General features: G+C 39.2%; 1 protein-coding gene across 4 annotated transcripts in view; it reads right to left on the bottom strand.

Moving 5' to 3' along the window:
• Window positions 1-19,042, bottom strand: part of TFDP2 (transcription factor Dp-2) — a 53,429-nt gene that overhangs the window by 30,204 nt on the left and 4,183 nt on the right. For 3 of the 4 annotated variants that reach the window (XM_084212057.1, XM_084212055.1, XM_084212054.1), the window contains exons 2-3: window positions 11,760-11,853; window positions 6,209-6,275 (exon numbers count right to left, since the gene is read on the bottom strand). In XM_084212057.1, the coding sequence (XP_084068183.1) occupies window positions 6,209-6,275; window positions 11,760-11,801 (109 nt within the window). In that variant the 5' untranslated portion in view covers window positions 11,802-11,853. The remainder of the gene's footprint in view (window positions 1-6,208; window positions 6,276-11,759; window positions 11,854-19,042) is intronic. The other variant, XM_084212058.1, reaches the window with a different exon arrangement.

Raw genomic sequence — 19,042 nt, forward strand, 5'->3', positions numbered from 1 at the left:
TGTGACAGCTTCAAAGCAGGAGAGCTGGGAACCGATCAGTCAAAGAGCAGCCCCTGTTCTACACACAGCCTGATCAGCGTGGGGGGGTGGGCTCTGAGGCACAACCAAACACAGGGAAGAGCTGCCACTGCCTGGTAATCCAGAGTCAGCCTGGGTCTAGCTGGGGTCATGAGGACAAGGATGGGTTCCTGGAGAGCTACTAATGTTCTCTGGCACTGCAGCCAGCAGCTGAAGGCATCTGAGGTGACAGGTCCCTTCGGAGCAGCACAGGCACCAGCCCTCCTCCCACAGGAGCCAGCCAACACTCAGCTTAGCCCACATGGCCCAGGCTGACTCAGTGGTGTTACATATCCCTGCTCCCCTGTCTTTTCTCACATCACCTGTTCACCTCCACTGCGCAATTTTCTTCTCACTTGGTCCTGAATCATGGTCTCTTTTTTTACATTTTATTTTAGTATACCTGCTTTCCATGAGGTTATGGAAAAGTGATAAATTCAACAAAGTAACTTCTCTGCAACAGGAAGCAGAAACTGAGAGGGAAAAGGATCTTTTATCTTCTGGAGCTACAGCACAGAAGTAGAAAAGATGTAGATTTATGCAAAGTCTCACCTTCATAAGAAATGTTCAACAGATATATGAGAAATACAAACAAATTGAGACTAGGATATTCTAATGTTCTGTGTAGATTCTTTTGGCATCTGGACTAATACTACTACTACTACTATTAATTTTCCAAAAGGCAAATCTGTATCTCAAAACATCTTCAGAAGCAGCTTGCATCTCTAGTCAATAAAATGAATAAATTATTCAGCCATGGAACTCACCTAGAAAAACAAATATAAACCTCCCACACTTGCAAACCCACCCCCGGCAGTTAATCTTTGCTCTGTTATGAAAAATCTTTTGTGAGGTAGTGCCAGAGAGCACAACACAGTAATTCATGGTTTACATACACTGTGTTCCTATGCTGAGCTCAGAAGAGTTCTCTCACTTGCCAGTTTTACTTTTGCTAGAGGATTTTGCCCAGGATTTCCCAAGCTGTGCCAGCATATTCCATCAAAACCTAGTCTCTCCCCTCATTCCAGGCTGTTGCCATCAATGACGTGTCACTTCCCAATACTGCTGTAGGAATTTTCCTCTTTTCTGCTGCATCTGAAACTTTTGACCCCACTACCCCCAAGATCAGCTCTCATACTATTTCTCCTTGTCCCTTTTCTTACCAGGGAAAAGAAATTAATTCCTTTCTCTGGTGTTGACAGCATAAGGTCACATGGCTAAGTGCAGTAAAATTGTGAAATGTCAGTTTTGGCTCCCAGCTCAACCACAGGGCTACCCCACAGAGTTGCCTCCAGCTGCACTTCCCAGCCTGCAAGAGGCACTGGGCTGTCATGTTTGTCCATGCCAGAGTGGCCATGTGGGGCTCACAGCACTGGACAATGCCCAGGGCCACCCAGCACACCCAGCACTGGGCACAGCCTGTCCCTGCCCAGCCCGCAGCACACAGGCTGGCATCCATGGAATCCAGGGGATTCGTGGGATCCATGGGGATCCAGCTGCACCTGTGGTTGCTGAGAACATACATGCAGACCCATGGTCAAAGCCACATAAACCCACCAGATCTACTGAGCAGCCTGGGAAAAACCACTAATAAACCACTAATTAGCAGCTACTGGTGCACTGTGCCTTCATTTACAAGGCTCCCTGCATAGTGGAACATTGGCACCACTGGGGTAACTTCAGTAAATACAAGGGTCATTCAAATGACCTGATCTTGATTTTAAAAAGACATTTGCTTACATATAGTGTGTGTTTAAATGTCTTTTTGGCAGAGTTACTGTCAATAAACAAGATTTTCATCCTCTAATCCCTACACAAATCCCTCATTTGGCAGCAGTACTGTCAAAATAATCTTAAGAGTTGACCAAGTTTTCAAAGAAATGTTTCCCTCCCCTTGTTCTTACTTTTAATTTTCTTAATTGGCAAATATAAATATGTGGATGTGTAGATTTTAAAATACAGATCGGATGAAAAAGAACCAGTTTGTTTTTATAAGTGAGGTATATCTTATCCACAGTGGCCAGAAAGAAAGAATAACCAAATTCTTCACAGTAAGAGGTTGATTTTTGTGTTTGTCAGCAGCTGAAAAAATAGTAAACAGAAAGTTTTATCAATTACAAATAAAATATTCCTCCCTACCATTTTATTTTTTTTCCAAAAAGCATCATGGTCCAGATACTCCTGTAACCTCAACTGCTTAAAGTATTATTATTATATCATTATATCATCATATTTAGGAGGAAGTACATGTGACAAAACATTCAAAAGATTTCAGTATTTAACTGAAAGCAGAAATATCATCCAACTAACTATATATACTATCACAAAGCAACTGCAAAGGCTTTAAACATGACCAAATTCTAAATAAATGCCAAGTCTTAATAACACCCATCATTTGGGGACAAAAAAGATTACACTGATTTATGTCCCAGGGCACAAGAGCAGCGAGTACAGTGATAAGCCGAACACAATGAGACCCATCAGCCTTGAGTCACGGTAATCTCACTGCATGGATGGAAAAGGTCAGCACAGATGGATCAAACTGGAATGATTTGTATAATAATACTCAATTCTTATATAATGTTTCTCAGCAGTACTTTCAAGGCACAAAGGAGGTCAGTGTCATTATTCCCATTTACCTATGGAAAACCAGGCACATGGGAAAGAAACCCACTTAAAACTCTCATAGGGAGGCTTTCACTGCAATACACAGCCATCCCAAAGTGAGCCTCCTTAGCACTGCAGCAAATTCAGAATAAGAATCTGCCAGTGAATATATATATATATGTATGTTTCTCCCAGAACAAAAGCACTTTGCTTCTACACAAATTATTTTCCTATTCTTCAGTTGCCACTATTGTTGCTTCTCAGGGAGAGAAACCAGTGTTGCTATAATTCATATTTTAAAAAACCATCATTGCTATAACCATTATTCTTCCTGGCATTTGTGCAATAATTTTACTGGTGCACAAAAAGAAAAAAAAAATCAATTTAAATGATCTTCAGCTTCAAGCAGTCAGAGATAAAGTTATTCATGCTTATGTACATGTATGCTCACATGCACACACAAAGCAGCTCACCAAACTCAGTTTAAATCATTATGTGCCACCCTAAATAGCATGATTTCACATAAACAACATGCACTCCTAGACAAATATGAAGCTGAAGAGATTTTAGTGATTTTTTTCCTGTATAACTAAATCTGTTAGGTCTGCAGCTTAGTTGCAAAGATAATCAGAAACAATGTCAACTGGAGAATCTATAGAATCTGTCACAGCCAGTTTGAAGGAGACCATGGCTGATGGGGAGCATAGCCCAACCAGCTGGGGTTACACACAAAGCATACATCAACAGAAAAACCCATTGAATTTTCAAACAAAACACCAGGGAAGTGGTGGTAATTTGGATTTCATATTGAGAGCTCTAAACAAATGTCCACTTTTTAAAAGTGTCTCAATGACAGCCATTTTTAATAATACAGCCTACAGCTTGACAATGATGGCAAAAACCCCAGCTCAGAGCTGTGAGATATCAGCAGCCCATTGGGATATTTTGGAATAACGTATGTGATGCATCCTCAGGGTCCTCTATTACACAAAGACAGATCAGTAAATGTACTGATCTCCAAGATCAGTATGATAAAAGCATATAGAAAAAATGGAATTATTATTGCATTATTAGTACACAAGTATTTTCTCGGTACATTTCTTCATTTGTGCATTGCACAAAATTACTGGGCTAAAACCCTAACTTTAAAAATTCCATAGAGATGAAGTCAAGAGATCTGTAGAAAAGAAAAAAATAAAATGGGAAAGACAGTTTTTCAGTGTACTTCAGGCTTACACTGAACAGTACAATTCCAATCTTTTACTGTCCAATTTGAGACAAATCTACAGGAGTTAACAGCTGTATGAATCTGAAAGCACCAGGCACAGGCCTGTGGATAACTGCTTCTGATGTCTTGGTCATTTAGCAGATCTCTTCAAGCATACAATGAAGTACTTCTCTGACAGCAACTCTGTGCACCAAGTTTTTAAAACACCAGCCCTGTCAGGACTTAGTAAAAGATAGGTGCTGTGTAATAGAAAGATGCACTGAAATGAACTTCATTGTGAAACTGTCTTAGAAGTGAAGATTCCCACCCAAAGCAAGCCCTCTACAATTATGATGTGAGGAATGGCTCATGGAGCCTGTTGTAAGACTGGCGCTCTGTGGCTGGACTCCCTTTTCCCTCCACAGCAGTAAACAAAGAACAACATGCAAACTCATAGGAACTGGGAATGCAGTAACAAAGAAGTATTAACTAAGGACAGCAAGATTCCTCAAAACCTTTGTGCGAGTCTGCATCACCCATTTTAAGGTAAGAATCCTGTACCTATGGCCCAGCAGCAGCAGATGTGCCCAGTCCCAGGTGCCCCACGGCTGTGCCCTGGCATCCAGCTGGTCTCTGGGATTTAACCGGGCTGCTCCCCCTGCCAGGCCCCCTCTGCTGGGCAGAGGCAAATAACCAACACACACCACAATTATCTTTTTGGAAAGAAAAGAAAAATGCAACTTTTTTGTAAGCAAAAATTTCTAGCCCTTGAAATCTGATGCTTCCAAAAAGGTCTTCAGTAGAGCAAATGGCCTCTCTCCTTTGTTTTTGAACATACCATAAATGCATCATGCCTCAGTCTAAGGGTATTATGAAGGCACAGTATAAACAGGCCCAGACACGTAGCAATAAATTGCCTTTATTTTTATTATAGCAAATTATTTAATTTAAGTAATGTATATTTTTTAAAAAAAACAACAAAAAACCCCAAAGAAACCAACCAAACAAAATCCACCACTACCAAAACCCCAACAAACAAACAAAAACCCAAAGAAACCAAACTGCCTTTACTAGGAAGCTCACAAAGCCCTGTTAAGAGACAGTGGATCTGAATGCCTCTTTGGAGTTTTTCGTCCCTCCATAATTTCCAGAGTTCAACAGTGGACATGCCAAAAGAAGTAAAGGATATTTTAAACTGAAAGTAAGAGACAGCTTAGATATTGGCTGTATCTGTACAAGTTTCCCCAGCTTTTATGGAATATTTGATGTTCTAAGAAGAGGAATCCATTGTGAACAAGATATTTTCTTTCAATACAGATGGCAACAATTTCTAACTATACCTCTCAAGGTTACAAGAAAATCATTAGATCATATAATTTTTAAAAATATACAAAAATGGAGGTAATATGCATCCATCATCCCAGAAGCAAAATCTGATAAAGAATGGGATATTCCTAACAGTAATGACCCATACTTTATAAAGTTATTCAGTTATTTTCTGGACAAATCAATTGCTTGTTTCAGAAATTATTTGAAAATGTTGCACTTAGTCTTTTTCCCTAGCATCACAACACAATAATCACAAAACAATGAAGCACAATGTACAATAAATAATTCTCAAAGGCCTCCACCAGTTTGTCATGGTCTGCAGAGTTTAGGAAACTAGGAAGATACTGTAGCTCCAGCCATTTTCTGTTTAGTTGTTTCAATTTTTCAGTCTCTTAGGTTTGATGGCATCAGCCAAAAACCAACCTTCCTGCTACTACATGCATTGGATTACAGCAAACCAGTATTTACTTAGAAAGGCTGATTGAAATGTTTCCTGAACTGTAAATCCTTGAGTTTTCTAATATAGATAAGGGGTTTATTTTACTGGAATACCATAGCTGTTATGACTGATCATAAATTGTTTTTGAGTCAAAAGTGATTAATCTAGAAGTGCTAAGATAAAACAGCACAGGACAAAACATTATTATTGTGCAGAACATTTAGAAAGAAGTATGACATCATGCTTAGCCTTCTCTGTCATTTTGACTACAAGAGAATCAGGGAACTTTAAGGGTGGGCTAGAAATCAGGAAATTCAGCATATAATTCACCATCAAGGAATGAAAAAAGGGCTTATCCTCTTGTTATTTTTACTACACCTTCTTTTCTCCTCTGAAATCCTGAAGACCTTCCCATCTTTGCTACTGACACATGTTGGTACTAAACAACTACTGGTGGGGATGTATGAAATATATTTTGAACATTTAAATTCTCAGTATCCCAAATGTGAATCAATCATATATTGCAGTGAAATAAGTCTTAATGTATGTATCAAACAGAATTCTCTTACCTTTTGTTGGACTCTGGTTCTGATCTATAAATCCTTTCAAGTCTCCATTTGTGGAAGTCACACCAACCTGAACAAAACATTTTTGAAGTCTTAAAATATGATAAACCTTTTCTATGTTTTCTAATATGCAACTAGCAGTATTATGAAAGCAACTTTCAGCATTATGAAACATCATAATCCTGTGGACAGTAGAGTCTAACAAGTGCATGAGACTCAAGGCAAGGTATCCAGGACATTTGGGAAGTCTACTTTTAACTAAGTTGTTATCCAAAAAACACCCTGAATATTCTGACTGTGTACTACATATGACCCAAGCAACCTCTTCTGGCTATTATGGTGTAAGGCACCATCCCCTCCAAGTCAAAGGGAGCAGCTGCCACCAATAACACAGCAGAAATCTGCCCATGTCCAACTGCCTCAGTACCAAGCTGCACAGAACAGGTATGAGATGTGTCTATTGATGCATTCTAAATACATTCCCTAGTCTTCAGAGATACACTGATTTACTGAAGGTAAGCTACTGGAGACATGGAAAACTTAAATCTTATACAGAATAGTGCAACTCGGACTTTAGCATGCACACAAAGCATAGTTTGTACAGAAAAATACAAGATCATCCTAGATGAGGAAAGGAAGAGATGGGAAGTCCCTCATATCCCAACTTCTTTTTAAAATATTATAAAATGTGAGTACTTCTGTAAATCATTGGGACAAAGGGTTCTACTATCCAAGTTAAAAGAAGGCAATCATATGACGAAGGATCAAGCATTTTGGTTTATTTTACAGATGTATGTAGCAATAATGGAACCTGTACTAGGGCCACCTGAAGAATTTTAATATACTACAGTCAGAGCATCATTTAAGTTTAGGTAAATTAAACTTAACTAAAATAAACTACACAAGACAAAAGAATATCTGCTATAAGCATTCAGTCTCTCAATTCTGATTAGAGACCTTGTATCCAGCAGATAATTTTTGCAGAGGAAGATGTGCACACAGCATTGTGACAGACTCTTGAAAATACTTCTACTAAGATTTTTCCCCCATCAGGAGACACATAAGAAGTTCCTGCACTACTCTGATTGTAAAACCCTGCCCAAAAGAGCTCAGTTATGTGCTCCTATAAACAAGCCCTTCGAGATGCTCAGTGCAGGCTGCAGTTTATCTCGGGCATTGTCACTGTCGGACTGCCCCTTTCCTGCCCTTCCTGGCACACCCAGCTAGAGCCTCCTCACTCACAGGCCCGTGGGCTGCTGTGCTGTCCCCAGAGGCTGTGTCAGAGGCTGTCCCATTCTCCCTCCCACTGCCGGGCTGTCTCCCAGCAGGTGGCACCGGTACAGCAGCGATGCAGCAGGGCTGGGAGGGCCCGAGCAGGAACGCCCGGGCGGGAGCAGGGCAAAGGGAGAAGACATAAAAACAAACCACAACATCTCCTTAGCAGGTTTGGTAGCAGATCCAGGAAAAGAGCAGCACTCCAGGATCTCCTGTGCATGGGCACAAGGAATACTCCTTGTGTGGTAAGAGGCCACTGGGGCTCCTCACATGGAGCATGTGCTCTTGAGGAGATGTTTAACCAGAGGTTGGCACAGCTGGGAACTGCCCAGGGTAAAGCTCTGCAAGGCCCAGCCAAGGGGAAGAGGCTGCACTGCTGGCTCACACCCCTGCTGCCTTCACACAAACAAGTGTTGGCTTCTCCCAAGAGCCCTGCCTTCCTCTGCAGCAACTAGAACACACATGGGAGAAATTTTAAATTCAGGGAAAGAATAGGAGTCCATAGGGATAAATATCATGAACATGCTGTACATATACAGTATCAGAAAGAAAAAATTCTAACTTCCACATTTAATTCTCTAAAAGATTTAGAATGAAATGCAACAAAGCACTTGAAAGGGTTTTTTGTGTGTATGTTGTACTTCAGCGATCCAAATGACACAAAATCACAGAACTTCCATTTGCACAGAAATAAATATGTTGTTTTCATTACAATGATCCTAGTAGCAAATTTATAAAAAAATTTCAATTTTATAATCCTTGTATCTAAGTTTAGAAGAGCTTGAAAGCAAACTTGAATTTCATGAGAACTGAAGTGAGAAATGTGGCAGATCTAACGGAATTTGTTTCTCCTGCAGAAGAAAGATCCTAAGTAAGTCCTCAGAAGAAGCAATGTGTGATGCAACATTATAATACCGCTGCACAGCAAGACCTTTATAGGACTCCATTTCACTGCTCAAGAGTTCCCAGGCCACCTTGCTATCTGAGACAGACCACACACTGCTTTTGGGAATCTTGTATTGTAACAACTCTTAAGCTGAAAACGGTAAACAATCCAATGCTTAACTGGTATCATTTGTTACTTTTTGTACTGCTCCTGTGATATTTCTACTTTTTAACACTGGCCCAGAGTGTCTGGATTACTGGGGATGGCAGGAATTGGACTCCTGCTTCTGTTCATCTGCAGCACAAGGAATCCAGCCACGACGGAAGATGAAGAAAGGACTTGGCAGGCCTTTGCATACTCCTCAATATCTTAGAGGTTTGTTTGCCTTTCCTGTTAGGTGACTAAGTTTCCAAACAGGGTGAGGGGAAAGAGTCTCACTCAGCCAGAGTCTTGGATGGGGCCAACTGCCATGAGCAGCTCTTGTAGCTTGCCTTGTAGCCCAGCCCTCTCTACTGCTTGGCTGGGCAAGTCTCTGTGACCACCCTGAGCAGTGAAACTTTCTCCATGCTGAATGTGAAAGGAGATCATCACAGCCATTTAACTGACCTTATCTATGGCAAGACAGCCACCCTCTGAGAAGCACTGACAAACAACTTCACAATCAATAACTAACAGTCTTATTAAAAAAACTTGCTGAAATTATGTCACTCATTTGTTTGAGTAAACTCAACTAAAATTTACCATGAGTATTTGCTCTTTTTTTTCCCCTCTATTTGTTAATACTGTTTTAGTGTCTTTTTACCTGAAGGACCGATGGGAAAGGAGATAAAAAACAGGCAAGAAAAAACCACATTTTCTCATATAAGTAAAGAATGAAATGACCCAGTTGGACTGGGTGATATGAATTACATCTGGGTACAATGTATGTGTTAAGCACAAACATCTTTTTTCCAAGAGAACTTTTTTATTCAACATTTTATTATTCATAGCTTCTTTGCTCATATTAGTTCAAGAAGGTCAAATTACCCACAAACAATACCCCACAAACAGATACCAGAAAGGGTCCTGTGTTTAAAGAAAATGATCAGTGAGCCCAGCCTGGATAATTTTCCCATCACGTGCTCAGAGTTAGGAAGGAAAAGCAGTGACAGGGAAGGTTTTTCATCTTGCACACACATTCAATCTACAGGAACATTCTGGCACGTGCTTGAAGCACAAGCTGGCTGGACAGGAGGTTGTTCAACACAGCTTCTTGCAAGGTGGAAAGCCATTCCAGCCACAGCTCACTGCACGGGGCTGTGATACAGCAGGAGCACACACACGCCCAGCTGAGGAGCAGTGATTGCAGAATGCAGAGGTGGCAGTTTCCTGCTGTGCACGTTTGACAGAAACACTTCTAGAGTTTCCTGGAAGATGCTCAAATTCCAGTACTTTAAAATTTCCTTTCCTTGATGCTTCAACATAAAGGAAAATTATGGAAGTACTCTCACAAGGAAGCTCTCTCCCTCAACTCACTCTTCAGAATCACTAAACCATTTCTGACACTGTAACAAATATAAACTTTACATCTGAAACAGGTTTTGTGCTACAGAAACCCCCAGGCATATACAGAATCTAAACCCTGCAACTCTGCAAATTCAGAAGCATTATGCCCTTCTAGCAGCACCAGGAAACACCAGGGCTGACACTATTCTGAGTAACCAGAGCAATTCTGAGTAACCAAGGTTGGGAAAACCCTAAGAAGTGCTACCAATGACACAAAGCATATGACCACCACATGAACAGGTAAACATTAAAACTGAGTCCTACATTCATTTGTACCACAGCACCTGATTTTTTTAAACATAAACCCATAAATATTAGGTGTCTGATTAGGTTTGCATGATTTTGACATGCAAAATTTCAAAGTATGCATACCAATAAAATATTTCTTCTTTAAAGTAACCATAGCATTGTGCTGAAGTAAACAACAAAATTGTATTTCTATATTCAGAACAAGAGTAGGTTACCCAGAGTGAATGTCACATCTGTCCTTGGAGATTTTCAAAACCCAAAGCCCTGATGGAGCCCTGAACAAAGCACCAAGCAACTGGGTTCCTGTGTCAAAGAGCTTTAAACAAAACCCCACAGTAGACGATTTCCTGAAATCCCTTCCAGCCCGTGCCACTCTATGACTATTACACAGCCCTCCATGGATTTTATTGGGATTGGTATTTATCCTTTGACTGCATCAAACAAAAGGTCAAAGCCACAAATGACCTGGATTTATGCAGCTGTTCCACATACATCAGTAAAATTACTTATTTGTATTAGAGATGAATATGACCTATGAAATAGTAAGCAAAGGGCTTTGAATATATACATATACACTTTATATCTTGGTAAGCTTGAATCAAAAAGTGAGATATAAGACACCTCAAAGCCTGGAACCACACACCAAATGAAGCTATTAATAAAGCCAAAAGAAATTTCCAACACTTGAGAATTAATTTAATCAAACTATATCATTGGCACCAATCTAACCCAATATGCACAAAACCTTTTGCAGTTACTGAACAGAGTACATTCCTAGGCTATAACCTGCACTTTCATTGTGGGGCACTTCTTTGGTGGTGTTGGTTCCTAACCCCACTCAGATTTAACTAGAATGCAGGATGTCAACAGGCAAATTGCCCAGGGCCCAAAGTCATACTCAATTCACTGATCACCAGGATTAACCAGAACTGCTCTCTATACAAGCTGTGTACCTCAGGAAGCACAGCTAATTAGGCAGAAAATTAAGGTCAGGATGTTAAGACATTTCATAAGCTTCCTCAGAACTCAGGATAGAGGAGTCAAATATAGAGCCTTGAGACACCACTACAGGCTGGGTAATGAGCAAGCAAAGGAACCAGAAGGCCTCAGTCTTCTAGAAACCAAGAGTGTACCAACAGTAGCCAAATAATATGCAGCTCTTCTATTTTTTCTTGAGATCTGAGCCTCAGACTCAGTGGAAGGATTTTACAGAGGTGCAAAGGTGAGAAGATTCAACAAAATGTGCAGCTTTCATGTAAGTTTGAAGAAATGTTAGAGAAATCATAGACTCACAGAATATCTCAGGTTGGAAGGGACCCGAATGGATCAATATGAAAACAGCATAAAACATTGCCTCAGTTACCAATCTGACCAACTAACCTCCACGTGCTTAAAGAGCTTCTAACCAGTATAAATTTATCAAAATAGTGCAGAAGATGGTGGGGTACATATTTGTGGAATACAAAAATCAGATAAGATTTCTGAACTTGAAGGTCTTTGTGATTGATTTCTTATATTTGTCCACACAATTCTGAAAGTCAGCAGCGACTGGCAGAATGCCAATATGAAAAGTAATAAATATTAAAGAGTTATACTTACATTTTTTGCCGTCATGTCAGACAGTATTGCTTTATATTTCATAAAGCCATAAGATATCCCTTTTCATCTTCACAGAATCTTTAAAATGAACATCCTGTAAGACAGTTAATGAAATACCTTAGTTGAAACCCAAGCTTCTGAGAAAATAATCACCACGATAATCAAGTTCTGCAGAGATATAAAAATGGTCATTGCTTGGAACAGGCAGAGATTAAATCCTATATATAAGGGCCCAACTGACATAAAGGCCTGACTACATTAATGTCCTAGCAAATCATGTTATATCATTACTAAATTTTATAATTAAAACCATGCAATTTTTGCATTTAATGCAGATTGGCTTTAAAAATGCAAGTGAATTACTTCACTGTCTCTTTAGCCAACAACAGAGAAGGCTTTAAATCAAATGTATATATAGAAAAAACAGAAAACATTCAGAATTTTTAGGAAACATGCAAAAAAACCCCAATTCAGTTCTAACTCATTTTTTAAATATTTTCATGCTTTTTTATTAAACCTGTGTAGTTGGAATTATAATGTTAGAATTTCAGGAAAAGATAAAAATTTTGGTACACCAAAAAATAGTTTAAGATTACTTTTTTTTTTTTAAATGAAAGCTTCCAGAAGCCTTACGGAAAACAGAAGAAAAGTTACAAATCAATGTTGTCAATGCAAACCATTTTAAAGATAGAATTAACTTGACAAAATGTTCAGGTACCTTGAAAAGTACTTTATAAGTACTACATGCAGTTTAAAACAAAAAACATTTGAATTGCATTTGGATGTGTAAGAGAGAGTAAACTGTTCACACTTTGAAGTGTGGAATCAATTCAGTAAAATTAAGAAGATACCTAAACTACTCATCAAAGAAGAGTCATGACCATTTACAGCAGAACTCACCAGCTACAAAAGTAGGATGCAATTTATGCCATTTCCTCTCTATTTTAACCTATGTCAAGTTTGAGAATGGCAAGTGTCTTCACCTCCCTCCAGGAAAGTGCCAGGTGTTGTTTCAGTAGTGTGTGCAACTAATGAAGAACTCTACCATCACATCCCATCACTGCTTTAGTAGATTTGGATAACCCAGGAGTATTTTAAATTCTAGCTGTTTCTACACATTTCTTGGTTTATTCAGGTATTAGATCAATTAAACTATTAGTGGAAAACCATTTTATTCAACCTAGAGGTATCCTCCACTTCCTGTTGACTGAGTTGTACTTATCTTCCTTGGTGCCTCCCTTTATTGCAGCCATAATTAAGGAGTTACTCCAGCATAACACCACACAAATCTACTAAGACATTCTCCTGTGAAAACTTGTACATTTTAGTTTCACCACAAAACATCCTAGAAAATTCTACAAATTTTTCTCTGGCTTTAGAGAAGATACTACAAAGAGGTATCTATTCCTACCCTGGGGAAAGGAGCTACTGGATCTGTAATAATCCTGAAACCTGAAGCCATAAAGCTACAGAGGTCATGGCAAGGAGCAAATACTGAATTTTTGCAATGCATCTGAAATTATGATCTTTGGTGGCTGGTTTTTTTTTTTGACATTTCTGACCCCTGCAGACGAACTCTCCAAATCCATCATCTGGAGCTCTGGCCAAAATTCCCGTTGCAGTCTGACCTCCCTCTCTTTAAGAGGCTTTACAAGTAATTTACGCAAATAAAATGTAGTTAAGAACATAATTGCTGAGCACTTTTAACTTATTTGCAGATAAGCAAACTAGGTTCATCATGGCAAGTTATTTGCTGTCAAGCTTAATGATCCAGAAGGTATTGTCCATAAACTATTACAGTCCTTTGCCACAATGCTCTTCAGCCAGTAAGAACAGTTGGGATTCTTCCAGCTTTATGAACACATTTTGTCAAGCCCGAGAAGCCAGACTTTGTGACCCCACCATCTGCCATGACCTCTTGTCAGGTTCAGACAAAAGAACCGACACAGATGGCCTCAAAATGGAGATTTTCTTCATTCCCAGTTGCTGCATGTGCTTGTACCACACAGACAGAAAAACATAAAACTCAACCTTTTTTCTTTTTTAGCTGGTTTCTACTGAAATGAAGCTGCATAAAGACAGAGGCCAGAGCACACGAGACACAAAGATTGCTTTTTTTGGAACTACGTTTGTCCCTTCATAAGCTAAGTCTTGGTTTATAATCCACTACCATAAAACTGCCTTTTGGTCATATACTGTACAGTACGAGGAGCCAATCAAACTGCCTGACTTTGTAAACTCTGAGTTGTACCTTCTTCTTTTAGAACATATTTTCTAATTACTTATGCAACTGATATTAAAAAGCCAGTTTGAGCATGAAATTGACAAAAGCCCAGGTAATCAAGCTCTAGTTATAGCAAAACAGTACAGGAGTTTTATCTGTACCTATTCTAACTACAAGTTAAATGCCAGATCTATTTTGATGTTTTGGTGACTTTGAAGCTGAATCCCAGTGCAACAAACAGTGCAAAACAGAAAACAGTTTTCTGCAGAATAGCATTGCATTCCTTCTTATGTTTATTTTCTATCTATTGTCCAGTCTTATTTTTAAATTACCCCATAAGACAACATAAGTCTGTTCTCTGCTTTATCAAACTTACCCTGGCTTCTCTTCTAAAATTTTATCAGTACAAGTCACACCCTCACCTAGACCAGCACCATGCAAAGATCCTCCTCAGTGCTAGAGGCCAGTTCCCAAAAGAAACTGCCATTTATGTAATATTACATCAGTATTAAACATCTACAAATGAAGACAACTCTTGGACAATCACCTAAATTGTTATGATGAAAACTCTTTACAGAACACATGAAAGATAAAAAAAGAGATATTTTAGTATACTAGAATGGTTTTTATCACCACTAAGGAGTGCTTTTTCTGATTTACCTGATAAACAGTATTGTAAAGTGAAAATTATTCCAGGTAACTGGGTCAGATAAGAGGAAAGCGTGATGAGTTTCAAGAAAAAGAAACCTGTATAACACCAGTCCTTCCACAAGAAAGTAATTTATACTCTTCATATCCCTCTCCACAGTACTAACTTTCAACTATTACAAGACTGATTTCAGAAGACAGCAGTAACAAAAAGACTCCTTATTAATCAGTACAGGCTCAGTTTAAAACCACTAATTTATGCACAGCATCTACATGGCTTAGACCACCTGTTACACATATGCTGCTTCAGTGTGTCTCAAGTTTTCAGATCAGTAAAATTCAGAATTATTAGGTACTTATCAGAAATCCACCTGCTCCCAGGAAGTGTTTCTCCAACTTGTTCCGAAAACATGTTTCAATATCTAACTCCTTTTTGGAAAAAAAGAGATTAAAAAAAACCAAGACAGTAATGCCATATAACATCCAGCTTGTCACTCAATGAAGCTCTTCAAAAAGGCCAACCAAGGTATATATTCAACAAGTCACATACACAGGATGGGAAGTAAGTCATCACCTTCAGCTGTCACACAGTAACTTCTATTTTGAAAATAACATTAGAAAGTAGCTCTAAGGAAGCCTTTGAAAGGAACTTCCACCATGATGTGTATGATGAAGGTCTGGCAGGTATCACACCTTATTTTTCCAGCCTTTACTGTGAGCAGCTGTATGCCTCCAAAACAGTCCTAGTAGATAACAGACTAGGTGATTAGAGAGACTGAACAAAGCAAGTCTAAGTGACTTGACCATTGAATGATATTACAAATTTTTAACAAAATAAAATAATTTGAGAAGAATATTCAGTTTAAAAGTGTCATTGTTTAATCACCTTTACTTGAGTTAAAAGGCTGCAGCCTGCAAATCCAAAGCACAGAAGTTCTCCCAACTATACAACACAAAAAGGAAATGAGCATTACTGCTTTAAACCTAGATCCAAATGAAAGATAAAACTACCTGAACCCAAAATGAAAGTGAAGATCTCATCATGTAGTTAAGATCGAGCAAAATGCCAATGTATCATCAGAAAAAATTAACTGACACCTCCTGGCAACAGCAGTAATTATAACTCAAGTTTACATAGCACAAAGAACTTGGAAAAACAGAGGAGGCATTCCTGCAAGTTCAATCAGTATAAACTGTAGCACTTCAGCTCCATGAGGGAGATCCACCAACCTGTGTGGTTTGCTAAAAGTAAATGTCCCCTCAAGGACTTAAATATTGAGGCAACAAATGAACCGGATCCCATTCAGGACTCTGGGAGTGGATCCCAAATGCAACATCCCAATTACGCCCACTACTTGTTGAATTTACTCACTGTTGTACCTATTATTTACTACTAATGTACACAGTACATGACTGTACATGTATACATGACTAGAAAAAGCACTGTTTGATGGAGGCTACTCAAAATCCTGAATCCCAGCGGTGAAGATGGGTCTGAGTGAGAAGAACACGTGACATGGGAAGAAAATCCAACACTGGATTCAAACTCTCTCCTAGCTGAAAATCCAACACTGGATTCAAACTCTCTCCTAGCTCAAAGTCTCCATTCATTTAACTGCACTGCTGACCCTCAAATTCTGCTGCTTGCCCAGTCCTGACAGTGCTGAGTCCCCAGTTCCAGCAACCTGGACCTGGGTGCTCCTTCCCTCAAGGGACCTGGTTTCCCAGGCATGTTCCTAGACCCACTCCATGCCAGCACCAGCAGCGACCTACATGCCTAAGAACAGGGGCAGCACTCATGGCTTCTTTCTGAATCAGTGGGGTGAAGCAAGTCTCTTATTGTCCAAATAAGGAGAACTTTACATTAAACACATGGAATAATTCCCAAGCCCTTGAACCTCTGAAGGCTCTTTTAATTCCCCAAACGAGCTTACTGTCATTCAAGATAGAGTACACGGGCCTGACATCAGCACAGTGGGTAACATTCATGCAGCACTTAAAGCATGATCTAAAACATCTTTTTGAGATTTACAGACAACTTTTATTACTACCAAGATAAATTTGGAATTAAGAGAAATTTAGCTGCAGGGTTTTTATTTTAAGCAGACAATCTATTCTATAAGCTCATTTTTTGTTCTCTCACTGGGTTTGTAGCCCATAGCTGACTACTATACAGGCACAACACTTGGGAGTCTGCTGCTTCAGTAGCAAGAAGCAGGTACAACTTCCTTTCAGAATAAACAGCACACTGTATTTTCACAAACACATTTTTGCCTGAAGAAATTTAATTTTCACAATGGATTGACGTTTGAAAAAAATTCAGTGATTTAAGTGATGACTGTAAAATGCCGTGGTAAGATGGTCTTTGCGCATTGCCAAGAATACATTGGCTCCTCTTTCAATCAAGCTCAGCTGAAAACAGCATCTTTTTGTCTACAGAGACTCCACACCAGCTTCTTCCTAACACCAGCTCATACACTATATGATACATCAGAGAATGCTCTAGATATTAATCTGGTTTTCTAAGTTTTAATTTTGAGATTTAAAAATTTCCAGAATTATCAGTGTATTGACAAATATATCGAAATGTTTAACCACACTGTTGAGATATACTTTTGGCTACACTTCACTTAACATCCAATGAACTGAAGATAATTTTACATTTGCATTTAATTAAAAATCACCAAGTTATATGGCAACAAAAAATTTGATTATGAAGACTTAGTAGCTATTTCTTCCATTTTCCTCATAGTTTGCTAGAAGCTTTGCTCTAGTTTAATGCCACTATTTAACTCTACTCTTGCACAGGTCAAAGATTATGACAGTATTCCCCAAAGGGTAAAGGTTACAAAAATTTCATACTTCTTTAATTATCATTTGGTACAAAGGCAAAAAGGGATTTTTTCTGGTGATGAACAAGCTCACAAATACTGATTACAGCACACAATGTTACCTGAAGGGCACAGTTCCATGAAACATACTGCACTGCTCTGAGATCCCCCCCCCCCGCTAAGACCGCTACAGGGGATCTTCCACTTTTACCCACTTCTTCCACTTTCCACTCCTTCCCAATGCTGCCCACTCTCAACAGCTCCCATTGCTACCTGACCCCCTCAGTGAGCCATCTCAGTTCTGCTATTGTCAGAATTCCAACAGTGGGGCTGACAGGGAGTACAAGAAAGTTTTCCAAATGCTGTGACCCCTGACAGCTCCAAAGGCCACCTCAGCCTGTGCACAGGACAGACCAATCCTAGACTTGGCCACTGACTGACCAGTTCCATTTCTGAAAAAAGCATTCATGATGCCTCAAAATTTACTTATGGAATGGAACGTGACAAAAGGTTGCATATGGCTTGTTCATATGAAGACTAATGTATGCTTTTGAAGAATTCAGTGGGGTGTGTGCATGCTTCAAAAATCCATTAGGAAGGGGGATATTTTTGTCTCCAGATCACAGCTTCCTCAATTTCTTATACAGCAAGAAGCAGGATTAATAATTTGCTTTTGACAGAGAGCAGAAGTCTGCTGTTAAACCAAATCAATAACAGCTTGAAATTGTATCAGTTGTATGCATGAAGTTATTGATCTAAAAAAATGTTTGAATGTATTTGCAATTGCAAGTTGAATTTTAAATAAACTGAAGTTTACAATAACCTGATTGCACCTTTAAGAGAACAGAAATATATCTCTCACATTCCTCAAATCTCAAGGTCAACTTTATAACAAAAGGAAGTTACCTAACTCCTTCCTTCCAAGAAATGGAGAGCCCATGTACACATGGTTTCTTATTTCACTCTGAGGACATAAGCTCACTTTCACTTGCAGTTTCTAATCTCATCTATAATTACTGGTCATGTTACCACCATATATTCTTGGATGACCATTACAGTTCACAAATGACTTTTAGTATGTCAATGCATTGGCATTTACAATCTTTAATGAGCAGCTACTGATATATTTGCTTTAATTCCCACAAATAGCATTATAATAGCTACTACCAAGTCGAAGAATTCCTCAATACAACTAAAAGTTCACAGCCTTAAAGACAGTAAATACCTGTTGCAACCTTATTTCTGACCTTATTTTTCTATTTTCCCACCCTGAAATCTGCAGTAAGAAAACAGTAAATTAAAATGGTCCCTTATTCACACAGAACATATTTGTGTACACCACCCATGGGTAAATGGATTATGAATTCCTATCAAATTAACCTTCCCATACACCCAGCCAGATCACCCAACAGAGGTCAGTGAGGGACTCCATTGAACAAAAGTACTAAAGAGGCTGTAAGCCACAACTGAATCATTTGCTATTCCCACCCAAACCAAGACAAATCTGGCAGCAGCAGGAACCTGATGGAACAGGAGAAACCTGCCTTGCCAAACACGGGAGCATACTCTAAGCTCCACAG

The sequence above is a fragment of the Fringilla coelebs genome (assembly GCF_963513975.1).
Source record: "Fringilla coelebs genome assembly, chromosome: 10".
NCBI lineage: Eukaryota > Metazoa > Chordata > Aves > Passeriformes > Fringillidae > Fringilla > Fringilla coelebs.